The sequence below is a fragment of the Cherax quadricarinatus genome, chromosome 89 (assembly GCF_038502225.1).
Source record: "Cherax quadricarinatus isolate ZL_2023a chromosome 89, ASM3850222v1, whole genome shotgun sequence".
Taxonomy (NCBI): domain Eukaryota; kingdom Metazoa; phylum Arthropoda; class Malacostraca; order Decapoda; family Parastacidae; genus Cherax; species Cherax quadricarinatus.
The window spans coordinates 9,028,188-9,048,257 of NC_091380.1; the positions used below are offsets into that span (position 1 = coordinate 9,028,188).

Consider the following 20,070-nt stretch of genomic DNA (forward strand, 5'->3'; position numbering starts at 1 on the left):
TAAGCAGTTACATGTCCTTCTCATAGAACCGACTCATGTGTCCTCCCTTAGTGGAGTAGCTGGTTCACACCTGCGTGTCCGAGGTCGGACTTCCCTAACTTTTTCTATCCAAGGTAGAGACTTCACTGCTTCCTTCCTTGTTGTCGACCAGATTACTTTCCCTGGTGACCTTCTACTGGGATTTGCTTCCATGCGAGACTTACGCATTGTGCTCGACCCTTATCGATGGCATGCCCAAATTGATGACTTGATCGTACCATTTTGGGGTTACCAGCTTGGATCCGAGATCTGCCATACTGCCGCAGAGTACGACATTCGAATTAAGTCCTTAGAGGACAGTGCATTTTCCAGTAGCGTACCCAAGCGGTCAGGCACTGATGATCCTGTCATTCCTGTCTGTGTTCCTGGAACTTCAGACTTGCAAGATAGTGTCCAGTTACCTCAAGTGTCCGAGGACGCTCTGACTACCTTGAGTGCTGAGCCTATCCCTGCAATGTCTGCTAGTTCAAGTAGTAGTTTCTCCACAGGGGACGCCTTGTCGGAAAACAATTACTTGCAACTAGTAATGCCATCTCTTGTTGATGTCACATGCCGTCTGCAGAAAGACGTTTCTGTCGCAGCTAGTGCCCTCACTAGAGTGTCTGTTGTTGTTCCTAGTGTTCCAGATAGTGATAACGTCCTAGTTGACAGTGATTCCTGCAAAGTAAAAGGTCTATTTGTTGAACCATCCTTACATGTTGTAAGAGATAGTAAGATCCATTTCTTCCTAGCTAACACTTCTGGTCACAGTGTTCGTCTCAGAGCAAATATCAATCTTGTTGACCTTGTTCACTATCCTTACCCTGTTCAGGTAGAAGATGAGTTGTCACCTGACCAGTGGGTCGGTGCTCTTTCTACCGGGGAGACCTCATCCACTTCACTGGATCAATCTGTTCCACCAGTTGAGGAGAAAGACTTAGCTCCCACTGACTTCCCAGATGAAGTCAAGCGTTTGTTGACTCTGTTGAACAAACGTCGTAAAGCCATTGCCTTACCAGGTGAGAAGATGGGTATAATGAACTTATTGTCTCATCGTATTCCACTTGAACCTGGTACTAGACCTATCTATATACCTGCATACAGAATGCCTCATTCACAAGTTGCTGTCACAGAAGAATTGATCAATCAAATGCTTGATGATAGAGTTATTGCACCTAGCAATTCACCTTGGAATGCGCCCTTGATCCTAGTACCTAAGAAGGATGGTACTTGGCGCCCAGTGATTGACTTTAGGAAGTTAAATGTGAAAACTATTTCAGATCGCTTCCTGCTCCACTGATACCTTTATTCCAGAACAAACAACCTACTGGAAGGTTAGCCAGATGGACCTTGTCTATCCAAGAGTTCAATCCCACCGCTGCCACCATTTGTCATGTGGGTTTTCGATACGTGGATGGGTAAAAATACTCACGTAGGCTGGTAGTACGTATAATATATAACGGGAAGTATGGAAAGCGCCAACAGCCGACCTGTCTCTCTCTGCTGCCTAACTACGACTGACCCATAGTGCCTACGGGTGAGGGTGTTTGAAATCCTGCTATGGTGAGTAAGTAAGTTTATTCAGGTATACACAAATACAGTTACATAGAATTATCATACATAGCAGCATATGTGTAGAGAACCTAGGAGCAGCAATATGAATAATCAGTCAGTGATTCATGCAGACGATTGGTAGTGAGTCATCTACTGGTACACTGGTTACTGGTAACTGGTTACTAGGAACTGGTACTACTACTGAGACCTGGGGGCCCCAGAAAAAAAAAATCAAATGAAAAAATTAAAACGTTCTTGGGCATGTGGCCCCTTCAGAGATCCACAACTGGGCCCCGGACCAATGTACCGGCTAAACCCGCCCCCCTCATATTCTGTGTGTGTGGGTGGGTGGGAGACAGATATCTTAAGAGAGGTTACAGTATTATCTAGAGCCGCCTCGACCATCACCAGAGAGCTGTCTGCGCTATCACGAGATGCTTACTTACACTCCACCCAGGAACACTAAGTGAACCTCTGAGCACCACACTAAGTGAACCTCTGAGCACCACACTAAGTGAACCTCTGAGCACCACACTAAGTGAACCTCTGAGCACCACACTAAGTGAACCTCTGAGCACCACACTAAGTGAACCTCTGAGCACCACACTAAGTGAACCTCTGAGCACCACACTAAGTGAACCTCTGAGCACCACACTAAGTGAACCTCTGAACACCACACTAAGTGAACCTCTGAACACCACACTAAGTGAACCTCTGAACACCACACTAAGTGAACCTCTGAACACCACACTAAGTGAACCTCTGAACATCACACTAAGTGAACCTTTGAATACCAAAGTGAACCTCTAAACACCAAAGTGAACCTTTGAATACCAAAGTGAACCTCTAAACACTAAAGTGAACCTCTGAACCACAGACTAAGCGAACCTCTGAGCACCACACTAAGTGAACCTCTGAACACCACACTAAGTGAACTTCTAAACACCACACTAAGTGAACCTCTGAGCACCACACTAAGTGAACCTCTGAACACCACTAAGTGAACCTCTGAACACCACACTAAGTGAACCTCTGAACACCACACTAAGTGAACCTCTGAACACCACATTAAGTGAACCTCTGAACACCACATTAAGTGAACGTCTGAACACCATACTAAGTGAACCTTTGAACACCAAAGTAAGCCTCTAAACACCAGACTAAATGAACCTCTGAACACCAAAATGAACCTCTAAACACCAAAGTGAACCTCTGAACCATAGACTAAGTAAACCTTTGAACACCAAAGTGAACCTCTAAACACCAAAGTGAACCTCTGAACCACAGACTAAGTGAACCTCTGAACCACAGACTAAGTGAACCTCTGAACACCAAAGTGAACCTCTGAACACCAAAGTGAACCTCTGAACACCAAACTGAACCTCTGAACACCAAAGTGAACCTCTGAACACCAAAGTGAACCTCTGAACACAAAAGTGAACCTCTGAACACAAAAGTGAACCTCTGAACACCAAAGTGAACCTCTGAACCACAGACTAAGTGAACAACAACAACAACTAACAATTTACATATAACTCAAAGTAACAAAAGCGGCTGTAATTCCACCATAATACCATTAACAACAGACTAAATATAATTATCCCAGGATATAATTACTTTAACAGACTAAATATAATTATCCCAGGATATAATTACTTTAACAGACTGAATATAATTATCCCAGGATATAATTATTTTAACAGACTGAATATAATTATCCCAGGATATAATTATTTTAACAGACTGAATATAATTATCCCAGGATAATTACATTTAATATTATAATTACTTTACAAGAGTAATAAGATAATGTCTGAGAAGAGTTCGGTTTCCAGCATCTTTACCAACAGCGGGTAAGTTGATTCTCGTATTTTTCTCAACTCTTCCTCTTCTTTTCTTCTTTCTCCTCTTCTTTTTCCTCTTCCGTTTAGTGAATCATTAACCAGACTCAGGGTGGATAATCATTAACCAGACTCAGGGTGGATAATCATTAACCAGACTCAGGGTGGATAATCATTAACCAGACTCAGGGTGGATAATCATTAACCAGACTCAGGGTGGATAATCATTAACCAGACTCAGGGTGGATAATCATTAACCAGACTCAGGGTGGATAATCATTAACCAGACTCAGGGTGGATAATCATTAACCAGACTCAGGGTGGATAATCATTAACCAGACTCAGGGTGGATAATCATTAACCAGACTCAGGGTGGATAATCATTAACCAGACTCAGGGTGGATAATCATTAACCAGACTCAGGGTGGATAATCATTAACCAGACTCAGGGTGGATAATCATTAACCAGACTCAGGGTGGATAATCATTAACCAGACTCAGGGTGGATAATCATTAACCAGACTCAGGGTGGATAATCATTAACCAGACTCAGGGTGGATAATCATTAACCAGACTCAGGGTGGATAATCATTAACCAGACTCAGGGTGGATAATCATTAACCAGACTCAGGGTGGATAATCATTAACCAGACTCAGGGTGGATAATCATTAACCAGACTCAGGGTGGATAATCATTAACCAGACTCAGGGTGGATAATCATTAACCAGACTCAGGGTGGATAATCATTAACCAGACTCAGGGTGGATAATCATTAACCAGACTCAGGGTGGATAATCATTAACCAGACTCAGGGTGGATAATCATTAACCAGACTCAGGGTGGATAATCATTAACCAGACTCAGGGTGGATAATCATTAACCAGACTCAGGGTGGATAATCATTAACCAGACTCAGGGTGGATAATCTAAATTATTTTTGTTTTGATCCAGACTCACAATTTGGCTAATTTAAGAATTTCTGATAACCTAATTCTGCAGGACTTTGGAAAAGTTGGTGACAAAATGATGGCCATGTTCCATGAGTCTGGTTCCAGGACCAGACTCATGGAACTCTGTGTTCGTCATGAACTGCAAGAAGCCTTGTGGAACTCTGTGTTCTTGAATAACTGCAAGAGAGATAAGATAAGATAAGATTTCGTTCGGATTTTTAACCCCGGAGGGTTAGCCACCCAGGATAACCCAAGAAAGTCAGTGCGTCATCGAGGACTGTCTAACTTATTTCCATTGGGGTCCTTAATCTTGTCCCCCAGGATGCCACCCACACCAGTCGACTAACACCCAGGTACCTATTTGCTGCTAGGTGAACAGGACAACAGGTGTAAGGAAACGAGTCGAATGTTTCCACCCGCCGGGAATCGAACCCGGGCCCTCCGTGTGTGAAGCGGGAGCTTTAGCCACCAGGCCACCGGGCCACCGGTGCCTTGTGGAACTTTGTGTTCTTCAAGAACTGCAAGAAGCCTTGTGGAACTCTGTGTTCTTCAAGAACTGCAAGAAGCCTTGTGGAACTCTGTGTTCTTGAAGAAATGCAAGAAGCACCTGTCACGTGACCTGTCATGGACACAGGAGTCATCCCACACTAAAAACAACATAGCCCAGCTCCACAAAGGTGATAAGCAATTGCAAAGAGTTACAGAGTGATAGCACTAACGTCCCACATCATAAAAATCTTTGAAAGGGTTCTAGGAAGCAAGATCGTCAATCTGGACACCCAACAGTTACACAACCAGGGCGGCATGGGTTTATAACAGGCCACTCCTGCCTGTCCCAATTACTGGACCACTATAACATGGTCTTGGATGGTTGCTCCTGTCTCTCACAACTACTGGATCACTATGACATGGTCTTGGATGGTCACTCCTGCCTCTCACAACTACTGGATCACTATGACATGGTCTTGGATGGTCGGTCCTGTCTCTCACAACTACTGGATCACTATGACATGGTCTTGGATGGTCACTCCTGCCTCTCACAACTACTGGATCACTATGACATGGTCTTGGATGGTCACTCTTGCCTCTCACAACTACTGGACCACTATGACATGGTCTTGGATGGTCACTCCTGCCTCTCACAACTACTGGACCACTATGACATGGTCTTGGATAGTCGCTCCTGCCTCTCACAACTACTGGATCACTATGACATGGTCTTGGATGGTCACTCTTGCCTCTCACAACTACTGGACCACTATGACATGGTCTTGGATGGTCACTCCTGCCTCTCACAACTACTGGACCACTATGACATAGTCTTGGATGGTCACTCCTGCCTCTCACAACTACTGGATCACTATGACATGGTCTTGGATGGTCACTCCTGCCTCTCACAACTACTGGACCACTATGACATGGTCTTGGATGGTCACTCCTGCCTCTCACAACTACTGGACCACTATGACATGGTCTTGGATAGTCGCTCCTGCCTCTCACAACTACTGGATCACTATGATATGGTTTTGGATGGTCGCTCCTGCCTCTCACAACTACTGGATCACTATGACATGGTCTTGGATGGTCACTCCTGCCTCTCACAACTACTGGATCACTATGACATGGTCTTGGATGGTCGCTCCTGCCTCTCACAACTACTGGACCACTATAACATGGTCTTGGATGGTCGCTCCTGTCTCTCACAACTACTGGATCACTATGACATGGTCTTGGATGGTCACTCCTGCCTCTCACAACTACTGGATCACTATGACATGGTCTTGGATGGTCACTCCTGCCTCTCACAACTACTGGATCACTATGACATGGTCTTGGATGGTCACTCCTGCCTCTCACAACTACTGGATCACTATGACATGGTCTTGGATGGTCACTCCTGCCTCTTACAACTACTGGATCACTATGACATGGTCTTGGATGGTCACTCCTGCCTCTCACAACTACTGGATCACTATGACATGGTCTTGGATGGTCGCTCCTGTCTCTCACAACTACTGGATCACTATGACATGGTCTTGGATGGTCACTCCTGCCTCTCACAACTACTGGACCACTATGACATGGTCTTGGATGGTCACTCCTGCCTCTCACAACTACTGGATCACTATGACATGGTCTTGCATGGTCACTCCTGCCTCTCACAACTACTGGATCACTATGACATGCTCTTGGATGGTCACTCCTGCCTCTCACAACTACTGGATCACTATGACATGGTCTTGGATGGTCACTCCTGCCTCTCACAACTACTGGATCACCATGACATGGTCTTGGATGGTCACTCCTGCCTCTCACAACTACTGGATCACCATGACATGGTCTTGGATGGTCACTCCTGCCTCTCACAACTACTGGATCACCATGACATGGTCTTGGATGGTCGCTCCTGTCTCTCACAACTACTGGATCACCATAACATGGTCTTGGATGGTCGCTCCTGTCTCTCACAACTACTGGATCACCATAACATGGTCTTGGATGGTCACTCCTGCCTCTCACAACTACTGGACCACTATGACATGGTCTTGGATGGTCACTCCTGCCTCTCACAACTACTGGACCACTATGACATTGTCTTGGATGGTCACTCCTGCCTCTCACAACTACTGGACCACTATGACATTGTCTTGGATGGTCACTCCTGCCTCTCACAACTACTGGACCACTATGACATTGTCTTGGATGGTCACTCCTGCCTCTCACAACTACTGGACCACTATGACATGGTCTTGGATGGTCACTCCTGCCTCTCACAACTACTGGACCACTATGACATGGTCTTGGATGGTCACTCCTGCCTCTCACAACTACTGGACCACTATGACATGGTCTTGGATGGTCACTCCTGCCTCTCACAACTACTGGACCACTATGACATGGTCTTGGATAGTCGCTCCTGCCTCTCACAACTACTGGATCACTATGATATGGTTTTGGATGGTCGCTCCTGCCTCTCACAACTACTGGATCACTATGACATGGTCTTGGATGGTCGCTCCTGCCTCTCACAACTACTGAACCACTATGACATTGTCTTGGATGGTCACTCCTGCCTCTCACAACTACTGGACCACTATGACATTGTCTTGGATGGTCACTCCTGCCTCTCACAACTACTGGACCACTATGACATTGTCTTGGATGGTCACTCCTGCCTCTCACAACTACTGGACCACTATGACATTGTCTTGGATGGTCACTCCTGCCTCTCACAACTACTGGACCACTATGACATGGTCTTGGATGGTCACTCCTGCCTCTCACAACTACTGGACCACTATGACATGGTCTTGGATGGTCACTCCTGCCTCTCACAACTACTGGACCACTATGACATGGTCTTGGATGGTCACTCCTGATTCTCACAACTACTGGACCACTATGACATGGTCTTGGATAGTCGCTCCTGCCTCTCACAACTACTGGATCACTATGATATGGTTTTGGATGGTCGCTCCTGCCTCTCACAACTACTGGATCACTATGACATGGTCTTGGATGGTCACTCCTGCCTCTCACAACTACTGGATCACTATGACATGGTCTTGGATGGTCGCTCCTGCCTCTCACAACTACTGGACCACTATGACATGGTCTTGGATGGTCACTCCTGCCTCTCACAACTACTGGATCACTATGACATGGTCTTGGATGGTCACTCCTGCCTCTCACAACTACTTGATCACTATGACATGGTCTTGGATGGTCACTCCTGCCTCTCACAACTACTGGACCACTATGACATGGTCTTGGATGGTCACTCCTGCCTCTCACAACTACTGGATCACTATGATATGGTCTTGGATGGTCACTCCTGCCTCTCACAACTACTGGATCACTATGACATGGTCTTGGATGGTCACTCCTGCCTCTCACAACTACTGGATCACTATGACATGGTCTTGGATGGTCACTCCTGCCTCTCACAACTACTGGACCACTATGACATGGTCTTGGATGGTCACTCCTGCCTCTCACAACTACTGGATCACTATGACATGGTCTTGGATGGTCACTCCTGCCTCTCAAAACTACTGGATCACTATGACATGGTCTTGGATGGTCACTCCTGCCTCTCACAACTACTGGACCACTATGGCATGGTCTTGGATGGTCGCTCCTGCCTCTCACAACTACTGGACCACTATGACATGGTCTTGGATGGTCACTCCTACCTCTCACAACTACTGGATCACTATGACATGGTCTTGGATGGTCACTCCTGCCTCTCACAACTACTGGATCACTATGACATAGTCTTGGATGGTCATTCCTGCCTCTCACAACTACTGGACAACTATGACATGGTTTTGGATGGTCACTCCTGCCTCTCACAACTACTGGATCACTATGACAGTCTTGGATGGTCACTCCTGCCTCTCACAACTACTGGATCACTATGATATGGTCTTGGATGGTCACTCCTGCCTCTCACAACTACTGGATCACTATGACATAGTCTTGGATGGTCACTCCTGCCTCTCATAACTACTGGATCACTATGACATGGTCTTGGATGGTCACTCCTGCCTCTCACAACTACTGGATCACTATGACATAGTCTTGGATGGTCACTCCTGCCTCTCACAACTACTGGATCACTATGACATAGTCTTGGATGGTCACTCCTGCCGCTCACAACTACTGGATCACTATGACATGGTCTTAGATGGTCACTCCTGCCTCTCACAACTATTGAACCACTATGACATGGTCTTGGATGGTCACTCCTGCCTCTCACAACTACTGGATCACTATGACATGGTCTTGGATGGTCACTCCTGCCTCTCACAACTACTGGACCACTATGACATGGTCTTGGATGGTCGCTCCTGCCTCTCACAACTACTGGATCACTATGACATGGTCTTGGATGGTCACTCCTGCCTCTCACAACTACTGGACCACTATGACATGGTCTTGGATGGTCACTCCTGCCTCTCACAACTACTGGATCACTATGACATGGTCTTGGATGGTCACTCCTGCCTATCACAACCACTGGATCACTATGACATGGTCTTGGATGATCACTCCTGCCTCTCACAACTACTGGATCACTATGACATGGTCTTGGATGGTCACTCCTGCCTCTCACAACTACTGGACCACTATGACATAGTCTTGGATGGTCACTCCTGCCTCTCACAACTACTGGATCAGTATGACATGGTCTTGGATGGTCACTCCTGCCTCTCACAACTACTGGATCACTATGACATGGTCTTGAATGGTCACTCCTGCCTCTCACAACTACTGGATCACTATGACATGGTCTTGGATGGTCACTCCTGCCTCTCACAACTACTGGACCACTATGACATGGTCTTGGATGGTCACTCCTGCCTCTCACAACTACTGGATCACTATGACATGGTCTTGGATGGTCACTCCTGCCTCTCACAACCACTGGATCACTATGACATGGTCTTGGATGATCACTCCTGCCTCTCACAACTACTGGATCACTATGACATGGTCTTGGATGGTCACTCCTGCCTCTCACAACTACTGGACCACTATGACATAGTCTTGGATGGTCACTCCTGCCTCTCACAACTACTGGATCAGTATGACATGGTCTTGGATGGTCACTCCTGCCTCTCACAACTACTGGATCACTATGACATGGTCTTGAATGGTCACTCCTGCCTCTCACAACTACTGGATCACTATGACATGGTCTTGGATGGTCACTCCTGCCTCTCACAACTACTGGATCACTATGACATGGTCTTGGATGGTCACTCCTGCCTCTTACAACGACTGGATCACTATGACATGGTCTTGGATGGTCACTCCTGCCTCTCACAACTACTGGACCACTATGACATTGTCTTGGATGGTCACTCCTGCCTCTCACAACTACTGGATCACTATGACATGGTCTTGGATGGTCACTCCTGCCTCTCACAACTACTGGACCACTATGACATGGTCTTGGATGGTCACTCCTGCCTCTCACAACTACTGGATCACTATGACATGGTCTTGGATGGTCACTCCTGCCTCTCATAACTACTGGATCACTATGACATGGTCTTGGATGGTCACTCCTGCCTCTCACATTTACTGGATCACTATGACATAGTCTTGAATGGTCACTCCTGCCTCTCACAACTACTGGATCACTATGACATGGTCTTGGATGGTCACTCCTGCCTCTCACAACTACTGGACCACTATGACATGGTCTTGGATGGTCACTCCTGCCTCTCACAACTACTGGACCACTATGACATGGTCTTGGATGCACTGGAGAATAAACAAAATTCAGGTATAGTATACACAGACCTTGTAAAGCCTTCGATAAGTGCGATCATCATGTAATAACACACAAAATACGACCTTGTAAAGCCTTCGATAAGTGCGATCATCATGTAATAACACACAAAATACGTGATAAAGGAATAACAGGAAAAGTGGGCAGATGTATGTATAACCTTGTAACAAACAGAACAAAGAATAATAGTCAACAGAGTGAAGTCAGTGGCGGCTACTGTGAGAAGCTCTGTTCCACAAGGTACAGTACTGCCTCCCATCCTGTTCCTCATAACTGACAAAGACTGAGATGTCAGCCACACTACTGTGTCTTCCTCTGCTGATGATACTAGAATTTGCATGACAGTGTCATACATCGAAGACACTGCAAATCTTCAAGCGGATATTAACCAAGTCTTTAAATGGGCCGCAGAAAACAATACGAAGCTCAATGAAGATAAATTTCGATTACAAATTACTCTGCTATGGCAATCTCCAGGAAATAAAAACTAGATCGGAGTATAAAATATATTCCAACTACGCAATGGAGCGAAAAATTCACGTGAAGAACCTGGGAGTGATAATGTCAGAGGATCTCACTTTCAAATATCACAACAATGTATCTACCACATCTGCTAGGAAAATGATAGGATGGATAATGAGAACCTTCAAAACTAGGGATGCCAAGCCCATGATGATTCTCTTCAAATAGCTTGTTCTCTCTAGGCTGGAATATTGCTGTATACTACCTGCCCCTTTCAAGGCAGGTGAAACTGCAGACCTGGAGAATGTACAGAGAACTTTCAGGGTACACATAAGTAGGATAAAACACCTAAATTACTGGGAACAGTTGAAATCCCTTGATTTGTATTCCCTGGAACGCAGGCGAGAAATATACATGATAATATACACTTGGAAAATCCTAGAGGGATTAGTACCAAATCTGCACACGAAAATCACTGCTTATGAAAGCAAAAGACTCGGCAGGAGATGGAACATTCCCCCAATGAAAAGCAGGGACGCCACGAGTACACTGAGAGACAACAATAATTGTCAAGGGCCCAAGACTGTTCAACTGCCTCCCAGCATACATAAGGGGGATTACCAATAGATCCCTGGCTGTCTTCAGGACTCCTGGCTGTCTTCAAGACCCCTGGCTGTCTTTGAAACCCCTGGTTGTCTTCAAGATCCCTCAATCTTGTCTACCAGGATGCGACCCGGACCCTCAGCGTCCGAAGTGACAGCTTTGCCAGCCAGGCCACGGCGCCTGTGTATTAATATCTTAGTACAGTAGTGTATTAGTCTCCTCATATTAACTATTGTCTCTCTCCTCACAAATAATTTTTCGTAACTGAAAAAGGAAAACTTAGCTTAGACGCCAGACACGATTCCTTAAGTTGATAAACACATATGTGCAACAGTTGCGTATCTGTATTCCGAAATGTTTCGCCTACATAGTAGGCGTCTTCAGTCGAATGCAGCGGAGGCAGAAATAGATGTTAAGATCATGTAATCAGTCCAACACCCTCGAAAACGTAGATTTGAGGTAGTCAGTCCCTCAGCCTTAAGTTGTCGTAATGGTTGTCACCACACACATTGTTTATTTATGTTTTGTGTTTAGTGTTGGCGACAGCGGTGGCAGCGGCAGTGGCAGCGGCGGCAGTGGCGGCGGCGGCGGCGATGGCAGCAACATGGAGGAAGTAACGAAGAAGAAAGGGATGCACTACGGTTTAGCGGCATTCTTTCTGGTGGCACAGATGGCTGGGGCAGGCTTCCTGGCACTGCCCAATGCGCTGGTTGACGTGGGTACGTTATACACAGTTTCTCTCTAAGTTTATTTACGTACAGTTACACATAACTGCATTACACGAATTATCACACGTAAGTAACATGTGTGTATATAACCCACCACCATAATTAAGAAAGTCAGTGACTTATTTCTAATAGGGTTCTCTCTCTCTCTCTCTCTCTCTCTCTCTCTCTCTCTCTCTCTCTCTCTCTCTCTCTCTCTCTCTCTCTCTCTCTCTCTCTCTCTCTCTCTCTCTCTCTCTCTCTCTCTCTCTCTCTCTCTCTCTCTCTCTCTCTCTCTCTCTCTCTCTCTCTCTCTCTCTCTCTCTCTCTCTCTCTCTCTCTCTCTCTCTCTCTCTCTCTCTCTCTCTCTCTCTCTCTCTCTCACACAGGGGAGGGGGAGGGGAGGGGAGACATGATAACGACATACAAAATCCTGCGTGGAATAGATAAGGTGGGCAGAGGCAGGATGTTCCAGAGACGGGACACAGAAACAAGGGGTCACAACTGGAAGTTGAAGACTCAGATAGTTACAGGGATGTTAGGAAGTATTTCTTCAGTCATATATATAGAGTTGTCAGGAAGTGAAATAGTCTGGCAAATGATATTGTGGAGGCAGGAACCATACACAGCTCTAAGACGAGGTATGACAAAGCTCAGGGAGCAGAGAGAGGACCTAGTAGCGATCAGTGAAGAGGCGGGGCCAAGAGCTTAGTCTCGACCCCTGCAACCACAATTAGGTGAGTACACACACACACACACACACACACACACACACACACAGAAGGACATGAAGATCGGGGAAGGGCAAAAAAGACTGCAGACAGAGTACAGGCTAGGTGGCCAAAGACTGCAAACCTCACTCAAGGAAAAAGATCTTGGGGTGAGTATAACACCGAGCATGTCTCCTGAGGCGCACATTAACCAGATAACTGCTGCAGCATATGGGTGCCTGGCAAACCTAAGAATAGCGTTCCGATACCTCAGTAAGAAATCGTTGAAGACCGTACACCGTGTACATCAGGTCCATACCGGAGTATGCAACACCAGTTTGGAACCCACACCTGGTCAAGCACGTCAAGAAATTAAAGAAAGTGCAAAGGTTTGCAACAAGACTAGTCCCAGAGCTAAGGGGAATGTCCTACAAAGAAAGGTTAAGGGAAATCGGCCTCACGACACTGGAGGACAGGAAGATTAGGGGAGACATGATAGCGACGTATAAAATACTGCGAGGAATTGACAAGGTGGACAGAGACAGGATGTTCCAGAGATGTGACACAGAAACAAGGAATCGCAATTGAAAGTTGAAGACTCAGATGAGTTAAAGGGATGTTAGGAAGTATTTCTTTAGTCATAGAGTTGTCAGGAAGTGGAATAGTCTAGCAAGTGACGTAGTGGAGGCAGGAACCATACATAGTTTTAAAACGATGTTTGATAAAGCTCATGGAGCAGGGAGAGAGAGCACCTAGTAGCAATCAGTGAAGAAGCGGAGCCAGGAGCTATGAATCGACCCCCTGCAATCACAAATAGGTGAGTACTCACACGATAGCAACGTACGAGATACACACAAGTTTTGAGGTAGTAATTCAAATTCAAATTCAAAGTTTATTCTCTATAAGAATTACAATGCTGAGTTTACAGAATTTGGTTATTGTGTGGTTTACATGTAGTAAAATAATAATTACAGTGTACCACTGGAACACCTAGCATGGCTGGGCATTACAGAGTGTACCACTAGAACACCTAGCATGGCTAGGCATTACAGAGTGTACCACTGGAACACCTAGCATGGCTGGGCATTACAGAGTGTACCACTAGAACACCTAGCATGGCTGGGCATTACAGAGTGTACCACTAGAACACCTAGCATGGCTGGGAATTACAGAGTGTACCACTAGAACACCTAGCATGGCTAGGCATTACAGAGTGTACCACTAGAACACCTAGCATGGCTAGGCATTACAGAGTGTACCACTAGAACACCTAGCATGGCTAGGCATTACAGAGTGTACCACTAGAACACCTAGCATGGCTAGGCATTACAGAGTGTACCACTAGAACACCTAGCATGGCTAGGCATTACAGAGTGTACCACTAGAACACCTAGCATGGCTAGGCATTACAGAGTGTACCACTAGAACACCTAGCATGGCTAGGCATTACAGAGTGTACCACTAGAACACCTAGCATGGCTAGGCATTACAGAGTGTACCACTAGAACACCTAGCATGGCTAGGCATTACAGAGTGTACCACTAGAACACCTAGCATGGCTAGGCATTACAGAGTGTACCACTAGAACACCTAGCATGGCTGGGCATTACAGAGTGTACCACTAGAACACCTAGCATGGCTGGGCATTACAGAGTGTACCACTAGAACACCTAGCATGGCTGGGCATTACAGAGTGTACCACTAGAACACCTAGCATGGCTAGGCATTACAGAGTGTACCACTAGAACACCTAGCATGGATGGGCATTACAGAGTGTACCACTAGAACACCTAGCATGGCTAGGCATTACAGAGTGTACCACTGGAACACCTAGCATGGCTAGGCATTACAGAGTGTACCACTAGAACACCTAGCATGGCTGGGCATTACAGAGTGTACCACTAGAACACCTAGCATGGCTAGGCATTACAGAGTGTACCACTAGAACACCTAGCATGGCTAGGCATTACAGAGTGTACCACTAGAACACCTAGCATGGCTGGGCATTACAGAGTGTACCACTAGAACACCTAGCATGGCTGGGCATTACAGAGTGTACCACTAGAACACCTAGCATGGCTAGGCATTACAGAGTGTACCACTAGAACACCTAGCATGGATGGGCATTACAGAGTGTACCACTAGAACACCTAGCATGGCTGGGCATTACAGAGTGTACCACTAGAACACCTAGCATGGCTAGGCATTACAGAGTGTACCACTGGAACACCTAGCATGGCTAGGCATTACAGAGTGTACCACTAGAACACCTAGCATGGCTGGGCATTACAGAGTGTACCACTAGAACACCTAGCATGGCTAGGCATTACAGAGTGTACCACTAGAACACCTAGCATGGCTGGGCATTACAGAGTGTACCACTAGAACACCTAGCATGGCTAGGCATTACAGAGTGTACCACTGGAACACCTAGCATGGCTAGGCATTACAGAGTGTACCACTAGAACACCTAGCATGGCTGGGCATTACAGAGTGTACCACTAGAACACCTAGCATGGCTAGGCATTACAGAGTGTACCACTAGAACACCTAGCATGGCTGGGCATTACAGAGTGTACCACTAGAACACCTAGCATGGCTAGGCATTACAGAGTGTACCACTAGAACACCTAGCATGGCTGGGCATTACAGAGTGTACCACTAGAACACCTAGCATGGCTAGGCATTACAGAGTGTACCACTAGAACACCTAGCATGGCTAGGCATTACAGAGTGTACCACTAGAACACCTAGCATGGCTAGGCATTACAGAGTGTACCACTAGAACACTTAGCATGGCTAGGCATTACAGAGTGTACCACTAGAACACCTAGCATGGCTAGGCATTACAGAGTGTACCACTAGAACACTTAGCATGGCTAGGCATTACAGAGTGTACCACTAGAACACCTAGCATGGCTAGGCATTACAGAGTGTACCACTAGAACACCTAGCATGGCTAGGCATTACAGAGTGTACCACTAGAACACCTAGCATGGCTAGGCATTACAGAGTGTACCACTAGAACACCTAGCATGGCTAGGCATTACAGAGTGTACCACTAGAACACCTAGCATGGCTAGGCATTACAGAGTGTACCACTGGAACACCTAGCATGGCTAGGCATTACAGAGTGTACCACTGGAACACCTAGCATGGCTAGGCATTACAGAGTGTACCACTAGAACACCTAGCATGGCTAGGCATTTCGGGCAGATTTAGTTTAATTCTTAATTTTAAAATATTACAAATTATGAGGTAAGTTGGTATTATGGCTAAGTGACTAAATACTAGTTTGTGAGTTTAGCAATGTGAATGCTTTTGTTTTGGCACAGTACATAGTTTCAGTATTGGAGTATCACAGAATTCATTATTTTAAGATTGAGATTAATATTTCTGTTAATGGTCAAATGGGTGAGTGAGTGTAAGTGTGAACCACCAGGTGGTATTCGTGTAGTTAGTTGACAGGGTGTATCAGGGAGATAAGATGTTTTCTAATGGTAGTTTTGAAGGTGATGAATGTATCTGCAGTTCTAGAGTTCTCAGGTAGGGTGTTCCAGATTTTAGGGCCTTTGACATACATTGAATTTTTGTAAAGGTTTAGTCGGACACGGGGAATGTCGTAGAGATGTTTGTGTCTGGTGTTATGCCTGTGGGCTCTGTCACAACTATCAAGAAAGCGTTTTAGGTCAAGGTTGATATTGGAGTTTAAGGTCCTGTAGATGTAGATTGCACAGTAGTAAGTGTGGATGTACTGAACAGGGAGTAAATTTAGATCTATGAAGAGTAGGGGGTGTGTTGCCAGGGATGGGATTTAGTGATTATTCTCACTGCAGCTTTTTGTTGGGTTATTATTGGCTTTAGGTGTGTTGCTGCAGTTGATCCCCAAGCACAAATAGCATAGGTGAGGTATGGATAAATAAATGAGTGGTATAGCGTGAGAAGGGCATTTTGCAGCACGTAGTATAGTATCTTGGAGAGGATCCCAACCGTTTTGGATACTTTTTTGGTTATGTGTTGGATATGGGTGCTGAAATTCAGGTTGTTGTCAAGGTATAGGCCTAGGAATTTGCCCTCATTATGTCTGGTAATTAGAGTATTGTCGATCTTAATGTTAATTTGTGCATCTCCTGCTCTGCTACCAAACATAATGTTGTAGGTTTTGTCAGTGTTAAGCGTAAGTTTATTGACTGTCATCCAAGTCGATATTTTGATCAGCTCCTCGTTAACAATGGTGTTGAGGGTGGCAAGATTATGGTGAGAGATGACATAAGTCGTGTCGTCAGCAAAGAGAATGGGTTTCAGGTGTTGGGATACGTTTGGAAGATCATTGATGTATATGAGGAAGAGCAGGGGACCAAGGACACTTCCCTGCGGAACTCCAGTATCAAGTGGCCGTATTGTTGATGCTGTGTCTTTAATGGTGACATACTGATACCTATTAGTAAGGTAATATTTGAAATAAGCAAGCGCATGGCCTCTTACACCGTAATGGTCAAGTTTGTGGAGTAGGATGTCGTGGTCTACTGTGTCAAAAGCTTTTCTTAAGTCAATAAAAATTCCTAGTGTATAGCATGCGAAAGGACATGGGCCGCTCGCTTGTACAGTAATGGTGGGACATGAGACAGATTCCCTGAGTTATTTTTAAGTGACTTTATAATCTCGGTGACTTCCGTGGGCTCAGTTGGTGCAAGATAGAAGGAATTTGGGAAATTCCCATTTAGGTAGTCCCCGGCATGGGCATTGGTATGTGGGATTTTATTGGCGAGATTAGATCCTATGGTTGAGAAGAAGTCGTTTATCTTGTCAGTGGGATGTAGTGGTGTTTCATTAGGTTTAGTTAGGACAATATTCTTGTTTTTTTTTCAGTTTGTGGGTCCCTAGAATCTGAGAGAGTGTTTTCCAGGTCTTTTTTATATCTCCTCTAGTGTCTGTGAATCTACTGGAGTAGTATAGTTGTTTGGCTTTCTTTATTACTTTGGTGAGAACTGATGAATAGTGTTTAAGAATATCTTTGTGTATTAAGCCCTGTCTATATTGCTTTTCATATTGGTGTTTCTTGTCAATGGATTTCAGAATGGTGCTGGTTAGCCATGGGCAACCAAGCCGTTTGTTTGTGATCTGTTTCATTTTTATAGGACAATGTTTGTTGTATAGTCTAAGTAATTTGTTAAGAAAAATGTCTGTCCAGTCATCAATACCATTGGCCTTGGAGAATTCTGTAGGCCAGTCAACAGTCTCTAGGTCAGCTGTGAACTTCCTTATTGAGGCCTCATCATGGAGTCTAAATGAAACTTTGTTGTATTCGAGTGGTGGCTTACTAATGTTTGTTAAAAGGAAGGTAGGGTAGTGGTCAGTAGTGCTGTCTGTGATTATCCCTGATTTAAGGGGGGCTAGTATATTGGTCCATATGTGGTCTATTATGGTTGCACTTGTCTCAGTGAGCCTGGTTGGTTTAGTTATTGTTGGTATGAGAAGTGTATTGTTCATATTGTTGATGAAATCAGTTACAGGCTGATCATCTAGTAAGCCAAGGTTGATGTTGAAGTCTCCAGCTAAGAGAAGGTGGTGCTTATTCATTTGTCTGTTTGTTATTAGTGACTTTAATTTCTCGCTGAAATTTGGGATGTTTGTGTGAGGTATCCGGTAAATGGCACCGATTATGTAGGCAAAGAGACCATACAATAAGTGTCAGGGGCCCGAGACTGTTCAACTGCCTCCCAGCACACATAAGGGGGATTACCAACAGACCCCTGGCAGTCTTCAAGCTGGCACTGGACAAGCACCTAAAGTCAGTTCCTGATCAGCCGGGCTGTGGCTCGTACGTTGGTTTGCGTGCAGCCAGCAGCAACAGCCTGGTTGATCAGGCGCTGATCCACCAGGAGGCCTGGTCACAGACCGGGCCGCGGGGGCGTTGACCCCCGAAACTCTCTCCAGGTAAACTCCAGGTAAAGACAAGTTACAAGCAAGGCATCAGGTATAAGGATATACCTGGAGTTTACCTGGAGAGAGTTCCGGGGGTCAACGCCCCCGCGGCCCGGTCTGTGACCAGGCCTCCTGGTGGATCAGAGCCTGATCAACGAGGCTGTTGCTGCTGGCTGCATGCAAACCAACATACGAGCCACAGCCCGGCTGGTCAGGAACCGACTTTAGGTGCTTGTCCAGTGCCAGCTTGAAGACTGCCAGGGGTCTGTTGGTAATCCCCCTTATAAGTAACAAACATAAAATTAGACAAATGGATGCTACAAAAGCAAGTGACGGGGATGTGAAGGAGTTACTCAGCCTCAGGGTAATCAATAAGTGGAAAGACGTAAGTGATGACACAGTTTTATGAATAGGTACGACAGGGCACAAGAGGCAGGAAACTGGTGAAAGCAGAGGTACGCGGGAATATTCAGGGCTATAGGCTTAGACACTACCCCAAACTACAAATAGGTAAGTACACTAGCATTTGGGAATGTTAACACTGTAAGGGCTAGATACGGCGTAAGCTGTCAGAGGCCCTATAAACCACAACAAGAAAAAATCTCGGTTGATTCGCCGGTAACTCGCTTCTAGCAGAAGTCATCTCGGGGAACTATACTGGGAGAAGCTCTGTTCCTGTTATTACAGGGGCTGAAGAAAATAACGTAAACACTTGCTGAATGAACTGTCCAGTGACTAAATAATCAATTTAAATGTGTTACCGGTCCTATTTTGCGCTGTCTTCTAAGACGATAATGTACTAATTCACACCATTAATTTTACCTGGAGAGAGTTCCGGGGGTCAACGCCCCCGCGGCCCGGTCTGTGACCAGGACTCATGGTGGAACAGGGCCTGATCAACCAGGCTGTTACTACTGGCTGCACGCAATCCAATGTACGAGCCACAGCCCGGCTGGTCAGGTACAGACTTTAGGTGCTTGTCCAGTGCCAGCTTGAAG

General features: G+C 45.7%; 2 protein-coding genes across 4 annotated transcripts in view; one reads left to right on the plus strand and one right to left on the minus strand.

Annotated features, from left to right (window-relative positions):
* LOC128697257 (uncharacterized) overlaps positions 1-20,070 on the minus strand; it is an 89,178-nt gene that overhangs the window by 41,972 nt on the left and 27,136 nt on the right. The window lies entirely within an intron of this gene.
* The window catches only part of LOC128697302 (uncharacterized), a 54,835-nt gene that overhangs the window by 14,259 nt on the left and 20,506 nt on the right, over positions 1-20,070 (plus strand). Inside the window, exons 1-2 of one of the 3 annotated variants that reach the window (XM_070104160.1) lie at positions 1,945-3,425; positions 12,268-12,452. In XM_070104160.1, the coding sequence (XP_069960261.1) occupies positions 3,382-3,425; positions 12,268-12,452 (229 nt within the window). In that variant the 5' untranslated portion in view covers positions 1,945-3,381. Of the gene's footprint in view, positions 1-1,944; positions 3,426-12,267; positions 12,453-20,070 lie in introns of those variants that run through there. The other 2 variants (XM_070104158.1, XM_070104159.1) reach the window with 2 other exon arrangements.